The sequence below is a fragment of the Ptychodera flava genome, chromosome 13 (assembly GCF_041260155.1).
Source record: "Ptychodera flava strain L36383 chromosome 13, AS_Pfla_20210202, whole genome shotgun sequence".
NCBI lineage: Eukaryota > Metazoa > Hemichordata > Enteropneusta > Ptychoderidae > Ptychodera > Ptychodera flava.
The window spans coordinates 33,893,863-33,920,798 of NC_091940.1; the positions used below are offsets into that span (position 1 = coordinate 33,893,863).

The following is a 26,936-nucleotide window of genomic DNA, read 5'->3' on the forward strand; positions in this document are numbered from 1 at the left end:
AAATTGTGCTTCTGTGTTCGCGTAGAGTTTCGGAAAAAATACACATAAACTCTCCAGCTCTGTCGCAGTGAGAGACTAACCTATGAATTTTTCTCAGTAATTGATTCACGATGACCATTTAACTATGTTATAACGTATGTCAGTATATCTAGGAAGACGATGGCCATACTGAAGAATATTTCTAGTTTATCCGATATCGTATTTGGATCGCTTTTTCATTCTAATAAAGTAGCTTTTTTATTATTTGTTTTCACAATTTTATGTTTTATATGTTAACTGCAAGTTCTTATTCTACTCCCTAAGTATGTTTAGACACCCGTTACTGAGCTTGTGAACACACCTAAAGTAATGTTAAATTATTATTGCTTATTTGTTAGTCAGGGATGTAAGAATCGTACACTTGACTTTACGTCTGTTGGCATATGAACATCGAAACACAGAAAAATGAAGAAATAAACGTCAGCAGACTGTTGCATTGGTGGTCAGGTGATCGCAAAATTTGAGTAAAGTACTTTGGCCGACTGTCACGTAGATCATGGAGTGAATGTTTGGCTACCCAGCAAGTAAGACTACTGCGCACTTCCCAAGAATAGCTAAAACTCGCCTGCCATTCAAATGGAATCGTTATTTCTCATTCAACTACTAAGGTTGTATGTTCGCATACTTCCCGTATCCGCATTGATATTAGCCATGAAAAAGGAGACAGCAGAATATCGATTCAACACAGTGAATTTGCACTATTTTGTGAGGATAGAGTTGAAGATTAATAACATTTCCTTTTTAGTATGCCCATTGTATGTCGAATTGAGAAAAGCTCTGTCGCTTAGTAGAGGAAGCAACTTTGGAATCAGACTTTCTTGCAGCATGATAATGTACACTGTACGTCGTAAGGCGAGAATCGTCATGCCATTTACAATACTGATCTATTCCCGGCCGACTATCTATGTCTATCAACCGGCAACATTGAGAGAAACTGCGATTTAACCTTCACTACAGGGTACACTTTTTAGTTTTTGCACCTGGAGTGCAAGCTATCGAGATGGTATTGATGCTTGAACTATTGCTTTTAAGAATCACATATTGCTTTGCTAACTTTTTTGCTGTTTTTGCTGGGTTACACCCGAATTAAATTTACAAAACACAGAAATTAGCTCTTGACCGACCAACCCTATTTCGTGATGTCACGTTCATAGAAACAGCTAATATTTTCTACGCCTAAGAAGTATATTAATTTGGTATTCACTGCTCTATAACAACCACAGTTTTACAACGTGTATACTATGGATGTAATAATACTTGGGGCTGCGTCATTAGATCGACTTTGAAAAGACATGACTGGGATGACGACATATAAATTTAATATCTTCATGGATATATGTTTTACTTTGCAAAACATCTTCCTCGTACATTACCCCTCGCAGGGGGTTAATGGTTGACCCGTAAAGTAACACATTCTTCAGGCTGAGCTTGCCAGCAATGTACGCACCTGTAGAATGCAGTATGGCTGTTTACTTTTGAATTCTAGTGCAGACCACAATTCACTTGTCAACAATCACAGTGTAGTTTACAAATGTGCAGGCTAAGCTGATAAGCTCTGATAAGCTCAATATGTGTTGGAAAGTAGAACAAAACACTGCAGTTGACATCAAAAAACAAAACTGAAAATATCCGCCCAAATTTACAGTTACTGGCCCTTTTCATATGAAAGTATCATGTTTCTATATATTTATGTAAGTCACACTCTGCTTCCTTTGCTTTGTTTTCCATTGAATTTTCAATCTGTCGAAATAATGCTTTCCCTTTTATTCTCATGATGAATATGCCTGTTTTGTTAAAAATTTATTTAGACTACGATTTTAAAATTTTTCTGAAAATGTATAGCTTTAGCACATTTTATCCAATAACGGGAAAATACAGAAGGCTGGGATGTTGTTTGGTAAATGAACAGTTCGAAATACTTAAAAAAAACTATCAGAATATGACGCAGCAGGAAAGGAAAGCGGAATCAGTTTTAGGATCCAGTGCCACGCAGACTTTGTAGGATAAACATCTGCTGTAAAACGGTTATTTATATAAAAAGTTAGAGGTCACCCAAATGTATATTTTCTAAATACGGCTAAAGGACCAGCTAAAGCAGTAACATGGAGGCCCGTCACATGATGTAAACCCTTCAGGGTTGAAAGCTAAGACAAATTATAAACGGACTTTGCAGACTTTCGATGAATATTATTCGGGAAGAACATGGAAAACAGTGCTAAAATTATTTTTAAGTAAATCTATCTCCTTTATGCACAAGTTTCTTGCTCAATTGAATGTATACACTCAGTGTGACAGTATTCGGACAGGGTAGTGAATTTCGCTCAAAGTCGTTTCATAAATGACGAGCATTACGAAATCTTATTGCCATAACCTTCGAAACTTTATTGTGTTTATCCTCAAACTGTTAACACGACGGGAGTGGTATTTAGGGGGTCAAAGTTGCAAAATTTTTGACCCCATGTTGAGGGCGTAGTAATCGGACTGCTATCACAGTAATCGGACGTCGTATTTAGAATATGATTAAAGGGGCTAAATATTGATATTTTGAACTTCAAACCCCCGATTTTCAATTTCGATGTGTTTAGAAAACTGTATATAAATATTTCGTGATAAATTAGTTACGTGCAATCCATGGACGATGCAACTATATTTCGACGTGAATGGTGCTTTCATATTGGACATGGGCTGTCTCTGTGTGTAGCTTTCGACACCTTGTATCGTACGGTGTGTTAACTTCGCCAAGTTTGTAGCCCGAAATAGCTTCTACCGAATAAAAAAACATTCAAAACGGGACAGCAGCGTCATCTGGCTTAATATGCGGTAACATGGCTTGTAAAACGCTATCATTACAGAGCGAAGAGAGTACAACGAACAGCATGTCATTAAATGTCCGAAAACTTAGGTCATTCGAAAACTGCCACACTGAGTGTATTTATATTGTTTTTAATTATATAGAAATAACTATCGATTGCAATATGATACATAATTTTAAATTGGCGAATGCATCAATACAATTTTTGGAATTTAATTTCCTGCCATGTTTCAGTACGGGATAGTTGAGGATTGAGGCTTTTCAATACAGGTTCCTGTACACAAATGACCCGATATCAGGAAGTCTACCCAAAGTCGGAAAAAATTTTGTAATTTGAAATTGTATGTATTTTAGAATGAACGGAGAATGCACGAACACTTCGTCAGTACAGTTGTACAGGCTGTTACTCAACAAGTCAGCGTTTTAGGACAGGGAACAAATAAGTAGAAGCTTATAACGAGAAACCACCCACTATTTTTTCATATTTTGTTTTTGTTTTTGCTTTTTATTTAAAAGCGGTATCGTCAGTTAATATTTTCATGGTTTTTTTTACTAAGCAAAGGTGAAATTCGTTAACTTTCGTCATAAACAGCATTGCGCCCTTCTACCCGCGTTATTTTTAGACAATGCTACCTTAATATTTACAGAAGCTAACGTTTTCTAGTTTGTTTGCGAAAATGTTGCGGACAAAGATGGACAAAACAAATGGTCTACACCAGTACCCACTGTTTTCAAGTAATGCGCAATAATTGATTCGATCCAAAAATACGGTAATGGGAGAATTGTACTGGCAGTGAGCAGATGTTTTATAGCAAGGCGTGTCCAGTGATATTTTGTAGCAGGTAGGGTGAAGCTTGAGCGTGCGTACTACTTCCTTTTACACTCTCGGCATCCTGCGTCATCGGCGGGGAATAATCTGATAACTATTGAAAGAGTAAAGGAAACTTGTCTCTGTTTAGCGGAAATTTTCGGATTAATTATCAATTAAGTCACAATATTATTTTTGTATGAACTACATTGCATCGTGCATGTGCGATGAAACACCCTAAAATGGTGCTTTTATAGTCTATTTCGGGGATTTTAAAGTGACAAGGGCCATTTTTCACGAATTTTGTTTTATACTAGCTAATACTTATATTGTTTCACATGTTCAAAGATACTGAATGAATGGGTCACCATGAAATATTCGAACCCAGTTTTAGACACGATGCATGAAATCATCATGGCGAAAATGAAATAATGGTCATGACCATTGATTCATTTTCGCCATGGTTTCATTTAATTTGTCTGAAACCGGGGTCGAATATATGCATGGTCACCAATTCATTTAGTATCTTTCAACATGTCGAAGAATGTTAGTAGTACCTTGCATCAAACAAAATTCATGAAAAGTGGTCGACTTTGTCCCTTTAAGGATATATCAGTACATTTTTTCAGACCGTTTTTAAACATTCTCAAACTGTGCAAGCGGACATCATCCTGCAGAGGTATGGTTAATAAACGACGAAAACAACATATTTGCTTTATGATATGCGTCTTTCAAAACTGTTTCCCTCGAGATAAAAAGGTATAGTATTTCGCTAATTTTATTCTTACTCGAGCTTTTTCGCCCCTGATTCCTCTCATATCTCTCTTACACAGGCAGAGAAATGTTGTAAAGCTTCAAGTATGTCATCGCGTTAGTAACAAGAAATGTCTTTACGAAGACAGTTACATATACGCACATCTACATAACATGTGACAGGTATTTCAATTTAGGTAAAAAGACATATTTTCAATTAAATCTATTGACAATATTTTATGTACAGAGTATATTGTTGCCTATCTTTCTTTCTTTGTTGTCTCTGTCTTCATGAATATAACATACAGGGTACTTTTTAAAGCAATAAACAAGGAGATATTTTGAAATGGTTGCCGTAAGTAGGAAATGATAGAGAAACATCATTAAAACGAGGTTAATTGTAGACGTTTTATACAGCTTGTGTTCAGTTTTCATTTGGAATATGTGTGTGGGGTTAATGCGAAGTAGGGGAGTTTCACCCGAGTGGAATGAAAGCGATGCAGGGGCGTTTCAAGGTCACAGTGACATTGCCGCCGGTATTGTGCAGGGATGCAAAGTCGGTGAATCCGGCAAAAAATAACTCACTACACTAATTGCGCAGACTGAAATTTAACGCGTCCGCTAGCTACGAAAACCTGAGCTAGGTTGCTTAATTTCGATAGCTTTATCCGAAATAGAGAGACATAAGAGAAAGCTTGTGCAAATGGTTTTATTATATTAAAAGTCACCGACTTGGACCAAATCTCTGTTGTGCATAACAAGAGATGCAACTACCACGGCAAGTGTACCCTAAATGCTTATGTCATATGCTCTTCGACAAAGATACCGACTCTATTGCAACAGTGCTATTGCTTTCACGGTGTCTGTCGTCAAAGCTCAATCACCGTAAACTTTTAAAAAAGATATTTTCCATGTTGTATGGAGTTCTTTTGTAAACATGAAAGTAACAGTTTGTCCGTCACCGTTTGATGTAAATTCTTATAGTCTTATGCTAGGATTTTATTGATCCCGTGACCATAGGGAAGCCATAATAAACAAACAACCTAAAACACCTAAAATCAACCAAAAATGAATAAACAATACCAAACATACATAAACAACCAAAAATAAATAAAGTTTAGTTAATGAATTAATTGATAAAAGAGAAGACGCTGATTGTATAATCTCTGCCTCATGTTTCCTAGAATGTCCATAGGGAAAGGGCCATAGACCATCATGCACTTGTTTACCTATGTGGTAATGGTCTACTAGTTATGTGCTTGAAAACTTTCTCGACATCAATCGTTGTTTGCGGTACACAGTAACTAGTACATAACATATTTGAACACAAATTTGTTCCAAAAAATGTGCTGAAACATAAACAGTGCTAATTTTGTCAAAATTAACAGGACGTCGCTAGCTACAGCATTCAGAATTTAGAGCTACCAGTCTTGTGTGAAGATATTTTACCATATGTAGAGAAAAATATTATTTATATGTATATAGGTCAGATATCAGCAAACAAAACTGTAGAAACACATCGCTTCAAATTAATGTTTTACAGATTAATATGTTGTTATTCCCCGTTAGTGACTCTGATTTCGCGCGCTTTGTAGATTTTCATTTTTCTGTATTGTTCTGATTTCGAATGATAGAATGTGTAAACAAGTAGTTGAGCCAAAGCTTATCGGACTTAGGAAAAGTTTGTTTGTTTTTTGCCTATGAATTAAAGATATAATAAGGCGCTTCAAAAGAGGCAAACCTAATATCCGTACAGAGTGCATGGAGGCATAAAATGCAGTGAATACTAAGCGGCATCACATGAAATAACAGATGTAGCTTGGCGTTATGGTAGAATGCATCCGGGGACATTATATAACAAACGGGTTCTTAGGCCGGCTTCAAATAGCTTTTTGAAGCAATTAGATTCCCGGAAGTCGATTTGAAAACTTGAAACCATTGAGTATGGACATGTTCCTGCGATCGAAAATTAACACAATAGCAGTACAATAACCTGATTTCTTTTGTACGTTGTTCATAATGTTACTAAAAGGTTAACGTTCAAGATCTTCGATACTTTCAAACCAACATATTCCTTATCAACCCTTAGCCAATGAGTTAACCAGAATGACAAATATTACTGTCACATTTGACAAAAAGGCGAAGTCAGCGATTTTCTTTGAACTAAAATTTATTACAAAAGAACAACTAATCACTAAGTCAAGGGATACGGTGCAAACTGTAAAAGTCTATAGGCTACTACTTATCTCAGCTGGGACGACACAAAGCTAGAGAGTAGAGTCAGACAGAATGATGAGGGAGAAATCCTTTGGCTTGCAGGCTTGAGGTTAGTCCATGCAAAATCAACAGTTTAATCCAGCGTGGCTGTAAAGTTCTTGAAAAGTTTTGAAATGAACACTGCAGAAGTGATCCCAAAGTGTCGCTAAAAAACTGTGCCGTCTCCTATTTATACTCAATGATTCTATCTAGAAAATATAAACAATGTAGAAATTATAGTGATATGATAATTACTGTTCTAAAATATCTTCACTTGTTGTAAACACGACTAATTGAATTTCCAGGAAGTTCTTAACATGACTAGATGAATTCAAGGTCACGGAGGAGAATGAACTTAAAAACGTTTTCGACTAATTAAACTCAGGTTATGGCTTGGGGGATGACCAATATAACATTACAAACAATTGATATTCTAACAAATACTGAGGACTAACTGGGAAATATTTCGACGAAATGTTTCGCTAAGAAGGGTCCATGTATCAAAGGTAGATTGGCTTAACACGATGTGCAAATTTATTTGTTTCCCCTCTTGCAGAGTTGTACGATGAAGAAATCTACGATTTCAAGAAATGTTACCATACTTGCTCCGAAAAACAAACCCAGTGATCCGCCGATGTCACCTGGAAAAAAATTGATTTTAAATTAGCATATCATAATCTTATACCGTTTAAATAACGTGACGCCTCTTTAAATGCTTTGTTTCGATATAGATAAACAGATATTCGAAGAAGTCAGGCAAGTTAAGTTAGAAATACGAGGAATGTAAACAGAGGTATTTAGCGAGACTTCGTAATTATAATTTGTATTCAACCAGACGCAAAATATGTAGCACTTATATCAAATGTCACTATAAATCTGGGATTTACGAAATATTTTTTAAAAAGCGTCATCTAGCCCCATGAGTGATTATACGAAATGCGTATAAAAACCACATACTTACAGATAAGATTGGAAGAGTGATATTCCGGCTGCTGTATGATACTGTTGATTTTCAAGTCCTCGAAGTAAATGGTAACTTTTGCCAGGTTTCTCCTGTTAAAAGGGGAATAGCAATATTACAATGATTGTTCCATAATGTTCACTACAAGAACTACATTTAATAAAGGGAACCTCGCCTCAGTAGGATTCAAAATTTCTAATGGTAACCACGATGTTCGGGAACTTTTTCATGTAGAATAAATGAAATCGAAGATCACGTCAACGGTTGATGAAAGGTGATATTATGTAAATGACACATTTAATAACCTACAGAGCGAGAGATAATTTGCAAATATTATTGATAGCAAATTTATGTGTTTTGCTATTATCACCTTTACTTAAATTTAGTTCTTGTCCACTCGGCTAACTTTCCACTTCAAAGTATTTATGACTTCTTGGCACACATGGAAACCTAACCAAAACGTCCATGTGAAACTTTTACTTTCCCACTATTTATCATCTAGCGAACAAAATACAAAGTGTTACATCGTAATGTAGCTTGATCTTACAAAGTATGTGCATTTACAAAGTAACGTCTTTTATGCACCGACATTATAGTGTAATAAGAAAAAAAATGGGAAAAACATAACTGCATATAATTTCTGCATATCTCTCCGATTCCTTCTTCTAATAGTCCAGTTATCTTGCCATCTCTAAGATCCTTGACTTTTGTATAGATGAAAGGGAATGTATCTTCAAACAGTGGCAGATAATAATCTTGAAAGAGACTGGTTATCATAGAGTCAGCGATCTCTGAAGTTAGGTTTTGATTCGCAAACAGTCCCCTCAGTTCAATTTTTATATCGATCCAAGGTCTCACTGAGATGTTCATGTACTTTTCGATGAGACTGTCTTTTATTTTGTTGTAGAATTCAGAGTTCAGGCCGTCTGTCTCGTTCATTATTATAAACGCCAAAGTATGTAAAAACAACTCTTTTCGGAGATCTGTAGCTATGTCTGTGAACACTCGCTCGACAAGTTTAGTAACCATCAAGACGTGGAACTCTGCGTCAGGTAGAAAATCAGATATATTCTGGCCGTTTGGTTTGGTTCTGTAGTACGCTTCGTCTATGTAGGTCCTAAAATCAGCTTCAATTCCTCTTCTCTCTTGCAAGGAGCGTGAACTGACAAAAATAACAAGTTAATTGTTTTTTAATTCCTGAAGATTATGTGACGTTCTCCATTTTCCACTTTTGTTGAATACAACGATTTCCGGAAAAAATTCAATGCAATCGAAAAGAAGGCAGCTGTGATCATGACAATAATACTTACTTCATTAAAAGAGTCAGTGAATGTAATATTGAAAATTAGGTCATTGCTTTGTGTGTGCCTCCGTTTAATACTTACTTAATATAAAATTCAAGTGATTCATCACAGGGCCATTTTGTCCTAAATGCCAAAAGAGTCGCGTACACAGAAGATGGGTAGCTGTCGTAAGACATCTTAGTATCATATTTGGTATTCATACATGGTTCTTCACAATGATTACAAATGTCAGCCTTCAAAGCGAACTCGTCTGTAAATACGATTATAAAAATTTTATCATTGCACTGTCCTTTTTGTGCAGCGCCTCTTAACAGCACTAAAAGCCAGTTGTAACAATGCTGGATTTGAACAAACAATAAACCATTCACTGATAACCTGGGGCAGTGGTCGGTGTACATGTACGCAGTCACTAGCGGAGGATTGCGAGTTTGAGACCCGGTAGGTCTAGAGTAACACACTCGCTGTCGGAGTATGGTGTCTTCGAGATCCGATAGGTCCAAAGTAACGAAGTCACTGTCCGAGGATAGTGAGTTTGAGACTCAAGCACGCTGTTGTGCCCTTAAGCAAGGCAATTTACACCTTATTGCTCCATTAGGTAGTGAGTTATTGGTACCGACATCTTTTAATTGGGCGTTCGCTGGATTGCATTAAAAAGGAAGACACTTAACCCCTGCATTTGTCACGCGACGACGGAATCATGTTTTCTTTCAGGGTATTGTCAAGCCAATAGTAATGTTTACAAAACTGATGTGCTGACACACTATGGTAATAAAACGTACTATGTCTGTTTGACAGAGAATACCTTCAAACTAAGATATTTCAGGGATTTACTTTCTTTCAGCTATTCACAACATGCTTATAGTACATAATTATCGAAATATTATGGATAATATAGATGAAAGACATATCAAATGAGAAGTCGATCTTATCCAATGCAGCTGCGTAATCAACCCCTATAAAGAAATGTAATCTGTGCCTGGCTGAAAAGCTACACATCATCAATGAATATATTAAAGGTGTTATGAAGGTCATTCTCGTCCATGACATTGACTTGAGTAACTCAAGTCTAGAACTTTCTAGAAGGTCATGTTTCTGAGAGTGAATATATTTTTAGCATATTAGTTACCATATCAATAGCAATTCTAGATTGTTCTTGTGTTGTCTCGAGCGTCCTAGTTTAAATACGGGACGGTACAGAATTTTAGTTAGAATATATGGGATGTTTCAATACCTTCACACATACGCTGGATTTGCTTCGTGAACTTTGCACGGTTCAGACGTACATCAAGCCTGTCACCAGAGGAATGACTCATCAGTATGTGTCTGAACTCACCTCCCTGGAGACCGTAATTCCGAAGTTTTGTACCGTCCCAGCTAAGTTAAGTAGCGATTTTTGTATTTCTTTGTATTTCTACTTAATCCCCCCTTAGGTTTCGTTATTAGTTTTAATAAATTTATCTTTTTAAAGGCGACTTTTTCTGTCGTAACATAGCCTTCCCAATAAGTGTCCGGAGCTAGTCTCTAAACGCAGACACGAATATTAACATTCAATTGCTTGTCAAATTACCGTACCGCCATCATATACTGGATCCATAAACCACAACAAAGAATTGTGTCATGGACACAAAGGACAGTCAGAAATAAAAGTCACTTGAATTCTACTTGTCATGTGACGATCGGTAAAATGCTTTAAATCCCCGTGGAATTTGCTCTCGATTTCCAAAAGAAGAAAAATCCTTGGGATTATAGTTTATCATATTAATAGTCCTGATACATTTCGTTTGATGCGAATGATTAAAAATATCAACAACATTTAGTAGACTGCAGACCAAATCCGAAAGTCCCTGTTCCAGACTTTGTCTGGCGGGGATTAATAAAACGTCCTAAGATGCTACGGAGGGGAGTCCCGAAGTCATTGCAAAACCACACGATATGTCACTAGAAATATTATAAGAAATTGTTGAAGGCTTACCCATTGCACCGAAGTAACAGTTCTGCGATTCAGGAGGAGAACAGAAAGACACGTTGCCTGTATCAAAGGTAAGATATTTGATTAACGTATCCTTTCCGACTTAGAGTTGCATTGCATTCTGTATGCATAATTTTTCCATAATGCGTCTAAAACACTTCATTAAATTCATTTCTCTTCGATTGTAAGTATTTATCAGATACAAAGCAATAGCTAGTAAGATAAGAATGGACGTCGCTAAAAATATATTAATTTGAAAATATAGTACCTGGCATATAGTAATATCTGCAACCACACTTTTCCACTGCATAGTCTGTTTCACATTCCATCCAGCACTTGGACAAAGAATATGCGCCGTCGAAGTACTTTAAGTTATTCTTAACGTCCTCTACACAGTGCCCATATGGGAAGCCGAGATTAGAAACCTGTGTACGTGTAAGAAAACTGAAGAGTGAATTTAATCATGGTGTGATGTCTCCAGAAAGTCTGTTTTATTTTTACTGTGAAGATGGATAAACCTTAGTAACCAAGTATAAAAATTAAAAAAAGAGTCGGGGTCGGATGCTCATCCTCACAAAAAAGCGATGATTAAAAAAATGCAGCTACAGGAAATAGTCAAGCAATTTAGGCAATGCACGGAGTAATATAAAGGCCGCTCTGAGACTAGGTGATAAGAGTTCTCAGGTAAATTAATTACAAAACTCGAACTTCAAAGTGCTGTACTGACGACACTTTAATGCAGGTGTGACGCGGTGTATCGATCATGACAACGTTTTCATTAAATTTCGGAATTTTTATGACAACAATTAAAACGAAAAATCCTACCGAAAGATTTGTTTCAAAAAATAATCAAATGAAAAGTGCTTTATTTGTGACTGCTTTTTTCGGAAGTGTTATAATATTGTGAAAAATATACGAATGATTTCTTGATCGTGTAATCGGAATACATGTTTTCGACACTTGGAATGCTATTTATTCTTCTACAAGATGCTTAAGTTCTCAGGGGAAGTTCACCAAGGATGATTTTTACATATGTTGTAGCTCTGTGGTCATTTACCCAGGAAAAACTATTTTCACCATTTATAACTCGCAAGATTTTTTACAAAAACCGATAGAAATAGTACAGGAAGTTGCCCATGTAATTTGAATCATGGGAAAAAAGCTCCAAACTTGGAGCTTGCATAATGTGATATGGAAGGGACCATCTTTGGACGGGTATGGCCCCCACATTGTCCACTCACAGTAACACAGTAGTAAACAGCAACACAAAATCTGACAGTGGACAGTTTATTATAAGTGAATCATCGTTTATGCAAGGATACTCAGTATAAACAAAAGTTACGTAAATACGCACAGCCTGGTTTAAGCATGGGTGAGTGGACAATGCCATACCCATGAGAAAATGGTCCCTTCCATATCACATTATGCAAGCTCCAAGCTTGGCGCTTTTTTCCCATGATTCAAATTACATGGGCAACTTCCTGTACTATTTCTATCGGTTTTTGTAAAAAATCTTGCGAGTTATAAATGGCGAAAATAGCTTTTCAGGGGTAAGTGACCACAAAGCTAGCACATATGTAAAAATCATCCTTGGTGAACTTCCCCTTTAAGTTCTTAGCTTAAGTACACATTTTTGTTTGCGGTTTGTCGGAAAAACTTATCATTGATTATTTTCGCTGAATAACAGATCCTAAAAAATGTAAATTATAATATGTAAATTACAAATATACAAATTAAATTTAAAATAAACATCAACTAATAAAAAGAAGAAAAATTGACAGAATAAAAATTTTGAGACATACAATGAAATTTACATGAACAGAACATTTAGATAGCAGAATTAAAATGTCTTGACACAAGTATTAAAAGCTACCTGAGAGGGAAAAATGTGTACAAAGCAATGTTGTTAACTTTTGTAACAGTCCTAGTCCTAGTAAGAAAACATTTGTCAAATTTAGTGTACACCCTGGAGCTATGACGGAAACGAGTTTTCATAATGTATAATTTCTACATCAAATCACGTACGCTTTTAGGATAAGGCACTGTGACGAAACCTTGAAAGTCAGGGGAAACCAAAAAAAAATATTTTTGACAATCTCAAAGCATACATTTACTAAATTTATGACTTTATCACCAAAAGAAACTAGTGAAATTATCAATTAGGTAAAACTATCAGGTCCCCGAACATGTGATAGTAAGTGAGACATCCTGACTCACGAACAGTAATTGACTGTATCAGGTGCTCTTAACAGGTATGCGTAGCCTGATATACATATTATGCTACAATAATCGGAATCATCATAGAGTCGTCAAATTTCCAGGTCGCAGTTGCTTATGACGCTCGTTCACAGTATAGCTAGATAATATGAACGTCTCACCTGAATCGTTTTTAATCCAATTGTTGTTGACAAACCAGGTGATATTGCAAGAGCGTGATTTGCAATATCTGGTATTTCATCCTGTCCATGGACCATCAGACGGAATCCTACGTTTGTATGTGGTGCGACGTACTCTCGTTCATTAGCATAAAGGAGCAGTTGCAGTCCATATTTTTGACCTGGAAAGACAAGAGCACGTCGTGGTGAGAAATTTCAAGAAACGGATCTTGCACAATACACTTAGGCTTTATATCATCTTGAAACTATTGTACCAACATTTCATTTAACCGCTACCTTTCGAATGTTTCTTTGCCTTTGACCTTAAAGCCTTAAACAGGAAATGTTTGGCAGGAAGTAAGTCATCCTCTTACATTTTATCAAATAATTTCAAACACTTAATTTAGATTCACTATTAAAGCTTGGGTTAAGCATTGTCTACAGTCATAAATGTCAACATATTTTTAGGTAAACTCATTATATCTTAACATAATCACTACCATAAAATTAGGGTTCAGATTCTTATTCTTACCCGCGTTTCGAACTTGATTGACATATCCTTGTTTATGAGAGTTGAATGTGTAACATATGCCGTAGTTTGTAATTATTTTTGTGAAGTTGTCAGCTCCGCAGGCAACACCTCCAAAGGAGCATCTATATCATTAGGTAAATAATAATATTGACATAATAATAAAATCTTGTCTATTCTTCGGGTGCTCATTAACAAACCACATTTTAAAGTGCTTGATCTCTTCCTTTATTAGTAATTTACAAACTTTGAAACTATTTCAGAACAAAATGCAAAACGACGAAGTTTAAAGGATATCTAAGCATCTACTTGGTAGTTGTTATCAAACAAAGTCTATATTTTGATCGAAAAGGTTGTTGCAATTGAAATGTACCATAAAGGCTATGGAAACATTTGAAGCTAATATAACACTTTCTACCTGATGCAATTGTTAAAAAATCGTTCCCATCGTTTAATTGTCTTCACAAATTCATAACACTATTTACAGCCGACAAATTATCGTCTCATTTCGGTTTCCATTAGGAATATCAGTATGAAGTATTTAAAGAAAACTGTCATCCTTTTATGCAAGATGTGTCATTTGCTTACAAACACTTTTTTTGAAGAACTATGGCCAAAAAGAGTCGACCAGGAGTTCTTAAAACTCTACCCTAATACTTGTTAAAAGGCAGTCGAACTTAAATAGCAATAGTATCACGATCCTGAACCACTTTTCCTGTTAGTTGTTTCTTACCTCCTAACAATGTCTTCCACGCTATGAGCACTTTGTTCCATGAACGTTAGCTGTGTCTGGCCTTCTCCGTAGTTCGCGCTTTCGTTATCCGGAATCCGAAATTCAGTAAATTCGGGGATTCTTTCCCCATCCGATGAAAACAATGTATATAAGTAAGGGCACAGGAAGTTAAAAACAGAAGCCCCTCCTAAGAACTTGGTAAGGTTCACTAATCTGTGAAGACACAGAAAGATCCTATTGCCACCATCGTACACAATCGACGGATTAATGCCCAGTTTTGTATCTTGAAATTCAAAGTCGAATATGAAATAAGATGGTTGAAATTCGATTTTGAAGATGTTTGTCATGTGTCAAATAGAGCATCACTACTTAGGGATTTAATTGCACCCTGGCTGAAGTTACTCATGAAAATATGGTGGACTTTAATTAAAAAGCTTGCCAATATTTAATCCAGATTACAGTTTATGATAGTGTCAAATAGCAAATGATTTTGATCCCATTAAGATTCAGGTTAACAGCGACATCGCTAAGAATTGTTTGTAGTTCATTCGCCGACTCATTGAAATCCCAAGCAATATCGATTTCCGTTGAGTGACCGTGTATATTTTACATCAGCGTAACTGGTATACTATGAAATGCCCTGGAAAAGATGTATCGTGACCATTCAAGTTGTCAAGAAAAGGTTTGCGTAATGGAATGTTCATTGACGGGTGGAATCAAATGATGCGAGACGTATCCATTTCTAGGGCTTGTATGACAAGAGCTTCATGAAAAAACATCAATCAACTTTATAAGAGTTATCACAGTATTACTGTATTTTGTTACCATGTAATCTTGTTCCTGAAAGTATAGCCCCTCAGGCGGACAGCAGAAACTTTGGCTGTTGACTTTGTTTGCTTACAAGTTGCACATGTATACTAATGTAATTCGTGAACACGCCAGAACTGATGACGTTTATCGTGCATATCTCGACGTTAACCGTAGAATTTCACGGCTGACAGTTTACCGTAAACGTCGTCAGAATAAGGCGATATTGGGCGACGTCATCATTATACCTTGACACGGTAATTGCAGTTTCATCAGTTCGTTAAATTACATGTAAATTCTTTTCGCCAAATAAACGACCAAACGATGCCTTTTTACCTTCAACTTGCCTTACCTAAACATGTTGTTATTACATATTGTTACTGCTGGGAATTCCGGTCTTGTGTCTGGTTCGTCAAACTTGATGTTCGCGTTGATTGGCCGTTCCATGAATGACATTATCAGGGTGATAACTTGGTGCAGAAGTCCAGACAACGCCAGAAGAACAATTATTGACCAGAACAACCTGAGATTGTGTAAAAAGTATGACGTGGTTTCAACAACAAGGCAATACAAGAATATACGTAAACAAAACAATCTGAATATTGAGAATTAAGTTGATGATGCATACGTTATTCAACAAAAATGCAACTATTACAGTCTATCTATCAAAGCTTTGTCAATTTAGTCGCATCTAATTACTGGAAAGTAACTCTCTTTAATTTTGAACCGCAAGGAACTGACGTCAGTGAACTATTTTGGCACGTATAATAACAATTGTATAACAAGGAACTTTCAAATATTGTTTGCTACAGTCCGTCCACTGTTGTTGACGTTTAGTCTTCAGTAAGATTTCTAGCATGATGAACATAATCAGAAGTCTCACATTTTCACATTTCGCCGTTGTTTAATCAATAGATATTTGCCTAACTATTGACTTTGGGCAACAGTTGTGTCATAATGAAGAACCCGGTGATCCTAAATATTTTGCAAAGGTTGAGAAACTGAAATGAGCCAATTCAGAAAAAAAAAGTGATAAGGTGAGAGTGCACTGCAACAGAACTATAGCACATATCATGGAGGTATCTGTCTCCATGCACATATGAATGACGACGGACAATGAATCTATCGTATAGTACTGATTCATATCCCTGACAGTGGTGCTACAAAGAGGCTGGATAGGCAAAGACTTTGCAACGGACAACGATAGAACATTACTCAAAACAACTGCTTTACCTACAAAACGTGCTCGTCAACAAATCGTTCAGAACTGAACGAATGGCGCAAAAGCCTTGCCATTTGGAAACACCAACTGATTATTTATCTCTGTAAGCAAGCGGCTTCATGTGATCTGGGCAAAGAGCGCCTTCACATGATGGTACGCCTTCCTCCTGACTTAACTGACGTTGATGTGATAAAAAGAAAGAGAGCGCTCTTTATGAGCAACTCACCTTCTTCCGAATGAAGCACTCGTGTCGCCGATTAATTTGATCCCGGGAAGACAAGCTTCTTGAGTGAATGTCTTAAAAACCCCGGTGTTAGCGATATTGTTATCGTCATGTCTGTTGTGGTGGCTTTCGTACGCATTAAATTGACCATTCGGTTGTTGCCCATCAATTGATATACTTGTTTCAAAGCCTAGATTATCCATTGGTACTGTAACAACGGGTGCATCATTCAAATCTTGTCTCCTTCTTGTGATCCCAGATCGCAACGACCAATGTATCGTTTGTGTTGGTGTCACAATGCACAGACCAGTTCGCTCGATTCCCTTTTTACTAAATGAAGCCGTCAATATGTCTGTTTTCCTGACGTTCACAAAGGAACGTTAACGGCTCCGAAAAAACCGGATAATACGTCACTAAATACATTATACATGTACCTTGATAAATGATACGGGTCAGCAAAACATGAGAATAGCTGTAGAGCCGCCTTTCGCCTGAAATACATTTATGCACATTTTAATTTACTCACTGTTATTGCTTTGTTGCGTGCATGTTGATAAACCTTGTATCTGGTTTGTAACAGAGACAAATTTGGCTTGTGCAAAGTCTATCTGATAATTTTTATAAGATATATGAAAGGCTTAATGCACCCCGGGACAGATATTCGGACTCTCTAACTTTTACAATATTATTTTGGTCTACAACCTGTATGTTCTATGTGAAATCCCATGTACTTATTTTTAAATAAAGTTTTAACCAGCTTTTTGCACACATCGAAATTTTAAATTTCCTAGTGGCTATTTTAATGTTCAAGTATTGGCAAATGTTTAGCAAATTGTTTCTGGATAACTAAAATTTCCAAGGTGCTCAATAATTTTTATTGATTTCGAAAGGGAATTGCATAGAGTATGAGAGCAATTTTTAAAAAATTCAATATCGGGACACGTTACAACTAAAAGCGTTGCCATTTCTAGGGTTGACCTTAATCAGAGATAACTAACAGAAACCTAACATAATACGGGCAACGCATGACGTCAAGAACATTTTAAGTATCGTCTCTTTTTCAACACCATCAGGGTTTACAGTTTGCCACTGCCGTCAGAGTTATATATTTACTTAAAGCACTTCAAATAATGTCGTCTGACTTGTTGGCTACGGTAAAATTAGTTGCATTGATAGTATAAGCATCATTGTCACCAACAGAAGCAATTAAATATAAGAGAGTTATACAGAGCGGACCTTCCTCATGAAATTTAAAGACACCTGAGACATGACATTACTGCGCCTAGAGCTCAGTGAGAATAGGAGCATTATAAATCTTTATTATTATTATTATTATTATTATTATTATTATTATTTATAATGTATAAAGCTGAATAATATTAAGATAACATATGACTTCGAAATTCCATTATAATGCATATCAGGAAATTTTGTCGATAACCACTAAAGCAATAAAGAACACCCGACGGAGATCTACCACGAGATTTAGACCAGATGACAACACATATGCACTAGCGATAGCTCGTGCATATATGAAGCGAACTGGTGAAAACCGAATTGTATACTGTTGCTGTGTGTGATTTACTGCTATTATATCATAACAGTATATTAAAATTCTGGCATGGCAAGTCGAAAAAGGGTTTTTCTCTCACCGAAAGCTCGCACGTGTGCCAAACGTGGTATATCGCGAGTATGGTATACCAGCGACGGCAGAAATTGCAACTGAAAAATGACCTGAGGGCAGCGCTGCCCTCAGGGCAGCTCAGGGCGGAGTAAACCTGTGCACAACATTCAATGACGTCACTGAGGAACTGTATGTCTACCCTGAGGGCAGCTCAGATATCTCGCTGCCTTCAGCGAAGATTGGCAGATCGGATAGGAAATTCATGTCTGCCCTGAGGGCAGCTTAGATATATTGCTGTCCTCAGGGCAAATTGGTAGATATACACTATGCAATACTTGAATGTGTTGAAGTTTTGGCATGCAAAGTGCGTCATTGTGATGATCATGTATAAGTTGTGGCAGGAGTATTGCAAAAATAGCCCAATTAGCTGATGACACTAACGTATTTGTAAAAGACGAAAATTCGATTGTAAAAGCGTTGGAAATTATGGATGACTTCGAGAAAACGTCTTGTTTGAAAGTAAATAAAGAAAAAAAACAGAGGGTGTATGGTTGATTAAGAAAGATTCAAAAGAAAATGTGCGAAATCGGTTGCTGGTCTGAAGTGGACTGACCAGCCGATTAAAGCTTTAGGAGGTTTGTTTGGATATGACCGACAAAAATGCGAGCATTTGAATTGGGATTCAAAGCTTGAAAAATTCGAGAATATTTTGAAGTCTTGGGGAATGAGGGATTTAACTATTCACGGTAAAGTGCTTATAGTTAACGCACTTGGAATTTCTCAGGTAACTTATTTAGCATCAATGATAGCAGTTCCAGAGTATGTAATTCAAAACGTTGACCGATTAATATATGAATTCATTACAAAAGGTATTGGTAAAATAAAAAGAAATGTACTCGCTGGGCCACTATGTGATGGTGGATGCGACATGCCTTTTTTGTTTAAAGGTAAAAGCGCTGAAATTTATGTGGATTTCACGTTTAATAAGTGAAAGTGATGCATGCTGGAAAAACTACCCTTGCTATTTATTGGAACCCTCATCAGATTTTTCGATGTTAAGAGATTTTTTGTCTAGAGATTTAATTTCATCAGAAGCTTTGCAATCGAGGTTGCCTTTATTTTATCAGCATGTATTAGAATCGTGGAACTCTATTCCACAACATGAAGAGCAGGTTCACAGTGATGCAAAGGTAATTTTGTGGAATGCTAAGTTTAAACTTTTTTCAAGATTGATACGTAAGGTAGAATATATTGTAACTGACAAAAAGAAGGTAGAACTACAGAAACTGAAAACTAAAGATGTGTACAAACTTTTGCTATGTCAATTTTCGCAACCAGCCTGTATAATGAATTGGCGAAGAGAGTTCAAACAGGTGGCTAATTGGCAAGATATCTGGATACTTGCTAACAAACTTACGTCTGAAAATAAAGTGTGTGCATTTCATTGGAAATTTTTGCACAACAAATGCATTAATAATGTAAAATTGCACCTTTGGAAACTAAGGGAAAACTCTCTTTGTAAGTTTTGTTATTTGCATGATACAACTCAACATCGTTATTTTGAATGTATTATTGCTAGAGATATATGGAAAACGATAGAAAAAGAAGTGTTTCAGGACTTATATAATATATTGATACATTTATCATGGCAAAATAAAGTGTGTGGAGTAGATGTTAATAGAAACTTGAATAGCAAACTCAACTTAATTGTGTTAGTAGCAAAATGGACAATACACAAATTTCATTGTACAGAAACAAAAAAGTCACATCTGAGACAATTATTGCAATGTGAATTACAACGAAGGAATTTGATTTAGTTTCATCTTTTTTTCTGCTATAGTTTAAGTGTGTAGCCACCAGATTTTGAGAAACTGTCGTACATACATTCTGTGATGTAAACTTTTTTTCCACTGGGAATAAATAAAGAAGGAACTTTAAAGAAAAAAAATCTGTTATCTTTTATGTTAAGTTTTATCGGCAAATGTTTAGCAATTTGTTTCTCAAGGATTAAACAATTTCCGAGAAGACCATTAATTTTTATCCTTGATTTCGAAAGAGATGCACCGACTTATGTCTTTACTTTTTAAGGGAAAAATAAGAGAACCATTTGGCTTGGTGCCAAAAAACTATATCTTCATCACTAGAAAGATTCACATCTACACAATATGAGGACTGGGCTGCTATCCTACATGTTAATGCAACCAGTAACAAGCGAGATCATCATTCGTACAGATGATTTCTGGCAGTATTAAGAGTTGCTCTTCAGTTAAATCCATAATACTAAAACATTTTGCACAATTACAATTACAATTACAATTATAGCACCATTAACCTAGTAGCAGTATAACGCCTCGACATTTGATTTTTTACCCGTGATTTTCACACGCTGTGTTTGTTTTCAGTCTACTCCATAACGTACTTGACGTCTATGATGTCTCTGAAGTCACAACGTATTATATTGATCCTCACGCTGATTTACCGGCCTGAATTTTTAAAACCACACAAGAAGGAAAATGGAGAGAGTTCGCCGTCTCTGGTCTTTAAAAATTATTAAATCAAGAATTTTAGCAATAGCGATCTTAAAATAGAGTCGTTCAATATTACAGCACTCTCCTTATGGACATTCACCCGATATAGTGACTAAGATTTCCTTTTTGGTTCCATGCACCAAATCGAAAAATATAGCAATGGTACCATGACGATCAATATTCCTTATGATGACAGCAGATAATTAGCTTGCAATTACGTTCTTGTTTCGTTATTAAACTGTAACAAGTCAATTCGACAAGGATGCCTTCACAAGAAACATTTTCAAAACCTACAGATATAAAGCAGCACAGAAACAAGCCAGTATAACAACATGAATTTATTAATATATTAAATATAATGTTAATACAAGGTTGAGAATAAACTACTTTCACTAACAAAGTCGACAGCAGTCGACGTGACAGGCGTTTCTGCTACAGTAACCGTTTATTATTCGTTTCATTTACATGACAAGCCATTTGCACAGCTTAGTTGAATATCATTCTCGTGAAGATTTTCTGGTAAATATAATTCTTAAACTCAGTGGAAACATGTACACGTTTCTAAAACTCAAGCATTCGTTATCCCAGTGACAAAAATATGTAGCCAATATTAATAGAGAACAAAATGAAATTATATAATGATATGCATCAATCGAGAAGAAACAGCAAAGCGATAGAATATCAGAACACATTAATGAGGCAGGAAAATTAAAACCCAAAGAAATGTTGATTCTTCCTATTGACTGTTGTATCTTAGTGCCATTATTGCTCGTCATTAAAAATGTGGATTGTTCCTCCACATAAAAAAGGCTAACCGATGGATATAACCCACTGTAAGGAGAACACCTTTGGTATTCCCAGCATTTTGGTCACCGCAGTTTTGGCAAATAAAATCAGAAAAAAACTGTCCCGAAGATTGATAGTAGCTGACGCCTCATTGACCTGAGTAAATGTGCAAAATATTGGGGTATGGTCACCTGCATATTTTTGTTTCGTGTACCTCAAAAAACGATCTCCAGATAAATTGACTTAACAAACATGCGACACATTCATCCTGCTGTACTGTTCTGCTCATTGGAGACCTGTATCAGAAAGATAGGCTGTTTAAACGGCCTCGATGCATTTTTCTAAGTCTCAATAACTAAGCTGAGTATTGAAAGTAAACACGATAACGAAGAAGTTAGGGGCCATGAATAATTAAAAGACGCGCACGGTAAACGCAACTTCTGTGTTTAGGGGGAAAAAATCGCATTACAAGTTTTCCTATCGCAACATCTCGCAACACGTTTTTCTGTATCGCAAAATAGATCTATATTGTTTGGCGTGTACCATGTACCAGGCCAGTGCGGCACCGTAAGATATCGTAATTATCATTTTGGATACACTGTGTTTTCATGCATTCTGTTGGTTACGTCATTGTTGAGTTGGCATTGAAGAGAGATTGATTTTAGAGGGGGTAGGCGGGGCACATACAGAATGAGGCTTGGTTGGATTTTCACACTTCCAAACTTTCGTTTAGGGGAGGGGGAGGGGTTGAGGACAAACGTACTTAGTTTCGTTTACCGTGCACATGTTTTAATTATCCACGGCCCCTTAAAATACATCAGAACATTTCACTTTCTTTAACTCGTCAATTAAAATCATGTGACATCTGATACTACTAATTTTATGAATAAAATTTGATAACACATCCCCTGTGAACTAAAGGACAATGCGATTTTAAGGTATGTTTAAAGTAATTGGCAAATGCCCTGTCGAATATGTAAAGTACCTGTCAAAATATTAAATGTCAATGCAAATATGAAAGTTTAAATCCTGTTTGATGTAGCTGTAAGACGTCGATGTATGGTCTTGCCAAGTGTTTATCGCGGCGGCGTCCTGGGTAAACACTCTCTAAGCCCGGAATTTTACCCAGAATTGTACGATGAAGAAATCGATGATTTCAAGGAATGTTACCATACTTGCTCCGAAGAACAAACCCAGTGATCCGCCAATGTCACCTGAGAAGATGTTAGGGAAAAATGTTAACAACAAAATTTCAGTATCTGCAACTTTACCTCCATTTTCCATTACATTTTTATATAAAAAATTGAGACTGGTTTTTCGAAGAAAAACTTCAATTATTTTTTGCCAAGGTTGATAGATTCTCGGCTTTTTCGTTCAGTCTCCAGCGCCCCCATCTAACTCCTTTTTTATCATGCACACGATGTCTTATTGTGGGCCTTGACCACACTCCTCTCCCAAAACTCTCGCCTCGGTGGACTCCACCGGTAGTCTTATCTAATGAGCAGACATTTTTCTCCATTTCCCGCGGTAGATGTGGCTTTGTCGAAACCACAAATGTTTTTTGAATTTTTATTGCTACTTGATTCTGTGTTTACTTACAAATAAAGTTGAATGATTGGTATCCTTTTTGCTGTACAACCCTCTCTTCTTTCAAGTCTTCAAAAAATATTGTAACTTGGGCTAAATTCGCTCTGCGGAAAAGATAAATATATTTTTAAATTGTGTAATTAGTCGCTAATCAACATTCTGCATGTATGTATGTATGTATGTATGTATGTATGTATGTATGTATGTATGTATGTATGTATGTATGTATGTATGTATGCATGCATGCATGCATGCATGCATGCATGTATGCATGCATGTATGTATGTATGTATGTATGTATGTATGTCTCTATGTATGTCTCTATGTACATATCTATGTATACGTATGTATCTATGTATGTATGTATGTATGTATGTATGTATGTATGTATGTATGTATGTATGTATGTATGTATGTATGTATGTATGTATGTATGTCTCTATGTATGTCTCTATGTACATATCTATGTATACGTATGTATCTATGTATGTATCTATGTATATATCTATATATCTATGTATGTATCAATGTATCTATGTATGTATCTATCTATCTATCTATGTATCTATGATATATCTATGTATCTATCTATCATTCAATCTATCTATATGTCTATTTGTCTGTCTGCCTGTTTGTCTATCTCCATTTCTGTTTACATATCTAACTACTATTTTTCTATGTATGTATATATGTATGTATGTATTTATGTATCTATGTATCTATGTATCTATGTATGTGTTTATGTACTATGTGTATTTAACTATGTACATATCTATATATCTTCGTATCTATGTATTTACGTTTAATTGCATTTAACTTAGTATCTGGAAATTTTCTATTTATTAATTGGTCGTCGTGCATCGCACCTTGCTATCCAATTTTATGTTAACAAGCATCACTAATGAAACATTGGCTTCCTGCAACAAAATAATATAATGAAGGTGTCACCGAAAGTTGTTTACTTACAGGGTAAAATCCTGACAAACATCTCGTAGATCTGAATCGTCGGCTGTAAAGATTCTTGCGTCGCGCAGTTCTCTCACTTCTACATATGTAACATCAAAAAACTCTTCATAAAGTGGAATGTAGTATTGAGTAAGCAGGGTCGTTGTGATGTTATGGGCGGTAGACTGGGATAGATCATTTATCAGGAATTCTTGCTCCATTATTGTCACCATTGGTTGCCAGTACGCTATTTTGTAATCCATGAAAAATGATGCAAGTAGCGTCTTTGTGCCGAAATACAGCGGCGAATTTATGCCGTCGTCCTCCCCTTGGCGCCTCTTCAAAATGTTCATATTCAAGACGTAAAAGATTGCCTCGGATGTGTCTGTGAAGACTTTCGATACCAATTTGTCAGCCATTGTGTCATGAAAGCTTGTCGAGGGGTAAAATTCATTTACAGTTTCTCCGTTGAAGGTGATATTGTAATACCGTTCCTTGATAAATGAGTTGACAACTGACATCGCTTCATGAAAAGCGTCATCTGATTCAAGCCTGCAGTGATAAATACATGAGTGCATATCGTTAAAATAATTCAGAAATGGCGATTCCATAAGGCAGAGAAAGGAATGAAATATTGTTCGTTGTCATCACATCAAATTCAATTTATTTTTGAAATCAATCATTCCGACGAAGAAGTAAAGTGCAGATGACTATTATTTCTCGGACATTCGATAAAAGCAAACTTCGTCAGCATGTAAGTGGAAGCACTTTACCGAGAAAAACAAACAAAAGAGACGTATTTCCACAAAGAAAATTACATACACTGCACCATGACAGCATTATACATACCGACATGATGGAAACATATACCTGATACATGCACATATATGCACACAAATACACTCGCGCACGTGCATATAATACATACATACATACATACATACATACATACATACATACATGCATGCATGCATGCATGCATGCATGCATACATACATACATACATACATACATACATACATACATACATACATACATACATACATACATACATACATACATACATACATACAGTAAAATTACAAATAAAATTTGTCGTTACTTTGAAGTAAATCCATTCATAAAAAGAAGGAAACTTTAGTTTATCACTAATATCACAAACATTAGCTTAAAATTAGGCAGGTGAAAAACAGTACTAGAGGAATGAAGGCCAGTGTAAATAACACATTGGTACAATGAAGTAGAGAGAACAATCCTAAAATATCAAAATATCCAATTTTGTGATGGATTCATCTCATACTCTTAGGAGACTTTAAAAAGTTTCGATTGAACGAAAATATACAAGTAATAAATTACCACTTAACAAATTGCCCTTTTGGCTTGGCAAAATGGAATCTTCTTTGCATACATTACGGATATTGAATGAATGATTTGCTTACATATATTTGTGCCCAACCGCCCTGTTACATGGCCATTCCGCCCCTTGAATATTCCACATGGTATAACCTTTGGAAGGGTACCTGCTGTAGGATAGTTTTGTTGCATACTGGATCTGTGTACACGGTTCCTTGCAGTTACAAGGATCGTTCAGCAACGCAAATTCATCTGCAAAATATGTGTGAACAAAGAAGTGAACCTGTGCCGTCGATGATAAAATGCCACATCGGAGAATAAAATCATTGCAATCACAAGTTCCGCTACGCTATAACCGATGAGTCTCGTTTGCTAGAAAGACCGCTGAGGGCGCATCACCATATGGTCGAGGATAGAGCTGCGTAGCGGACATGGGGCTGTGAGAGAGTCTACGGTTGTACCTGCTTTTCTGGCGGCACTGTGTAGAGTGCTACGCTACTTTGTAATTACTCACTATATTGGTCAAGGCTTCCATAACATAACGGCATACGATGAACGACGTGCAGTGATGTTCATGATGGTGTATCTTTGTTTGTCCATAAAAATATAAAATATATCTATTTTGTGCAACTTCCCTATCCAATGTTTGTTAAACAGTGTGCAGGGATAGGTATTGCCTGAATTGAGCAGTCCTCAACGTCTGTTTTATCACATTAGCTCTTGTTGAAATTTGGTATGTACTTGCTAGGCTTTGGTTTCCATTGAAACGTTCATCTTGTTGATCAATTTATTTATAGATAAAGCTGATAAATTGCCCGCCAAGAAATGCACTATAAAGACCGGTCTTTGAACTTTTAAAATCTTGCGATTCAGTTTTAAGATTGTGCGATTTTTGAAAGTTGTAAATACTTTAAGGTGGGGCTGCATATTGCGAAAAAAGTTGTTTTTCAACGGATTTTTTCTCATCTAAGATGACAAGGAAACCCTCTCATACTGTATATTTTCAAAAAGCAGAGAATCTAAAGTTTACAATGGTAGCAATAGTTTACTCGAAGGATAAAGGAGTGTATTTTTGGAAAAACACAATTTTGATATTAGTGATAACAAGATAATTTAAGTAACAAACTTGATACTTTTTTCTGAAATGTAATCTATTACTTGAAACAAGAGTATATGTAGAAAAAAAACGACAATTTTATTTTCCCTTATGTATCCTCATTCTAAAATGGCATGAGTTTAAAGACTGACAATCAAATAAGTGATTTAAATCATAATTAGCAAAATTAAAATGCCCGTTATTCACAATGTAAAAACCAAACAAA

The 26,936-nt window shown here is 36.1% G+C and overlaps 2 protein-coding genes across 2 annotated transcripts; both read right to left on the reverse strand.

The window, feature by feature from the left end:
- Window positions 1-6,568: 6,568 nt before the first annotated feature.
- LOC139148231 (acid-sensing ion channel 1A-like) lies at window positions 6,569-17,181 on the reverse strand. The gene is made up of 11 exons (XM_070719544.1): window positions 16,795-17,181; window positions 15,699-15,869; window positions 14,540-14,752; window positions 13,810-13,931; window positions 13,281-13,459; window positions 11,171-11,327; window positions 10,906-10,962; window positions 9,015-9,183; window positions 8,258-8,791; window positions 7,630-7,721; window positions 6,569-7,309 (listed from the first exon to the last, which is right to left on the reverse strand). Exons 1-11 carry the CDS (start codon window positions 16,992-16,994, stop codon window positions 7,203-7,205), a joined length of 2,001 nt encoding a protein of 666 aa, XP_070575645.1. The 5' UTR covers window positions 16,995-17,181; the 3' UTR covers window positions 6,569-7,202.
- Window positions 17,182-21,322: 4,141 nt separating this feature from the next.
- LOC139148762 (uncharacterized) lies at window positions 21,323-25,856 on the reverse strand. The gene is made up of 4 exons (XM_070720221.1): window positions 25,701-25,856; window positions 24,283-24,813; window positions 23,329-23,420; window positions 21,323-22,943 (listed from the first exon to the last, which is right to left on the reverse strand). Exons 1-4 carry the CDS (start codon window positions 25,757-25,759, stop codon window positions 22,837-22,839), a joined length of 789 nt encoding a protein of 262 aa, XP_070576322.1. The 5' UTR covers window positions 25,760-25,856; the 3' UTR covers window positions 21,323-22,836.
- Between the last annotated feature and the right edge of the window lie 1,080 nt (window positions 25,857-26,936).

Excerpts from the sequence above, each read along its gene's own strand:
- LOC139148231 (XM_070719544.1), bottom strand. The coding sequence starts at position 16,994 with ATGGATAATCTAGGCTTTGAAACAAGTATATCAATTGATGGGCAACAA. Across the intron at positions 13,460-13,809 it reads CAATCAAGTTCGAAACGCGG|GTCAAAAATATGGACTGCAA; the intron begins GTAAGAATAAGA and ends TTGTCTTTCCAG. Across the intron at positions 9,184-10,905 it reads CTGTTACTTCGGTGCAATGG|ACGAGTTCGCTTTGAAGGCT; the intron begins GTAAGCCTTCAA and ends TCGTATTTACAG.
- LOC139148762 (XM_070720221.1), bottom strand. The coding sequence starts at position 25,759 with ATGTGGAATATTCAAGGGGCGGAATGGCCATGTAACAGGGCGGTTGGG. Across the intron at positions 24,814-25,700 it reads GCGGTTGGGCACAAATATAT|GCTTGAATCAGATGACGCTT; the intron begins GTAAGCAAATCA and ends TTATCACTGCAG. Across the intron at positions 22,944-23,328 it reads CCAATCATTCAACTTTATTT|GTGACATTGGCGGATCACTG; the intron begins GTAAGTAAACAC and ends ACATCTTCTCAG.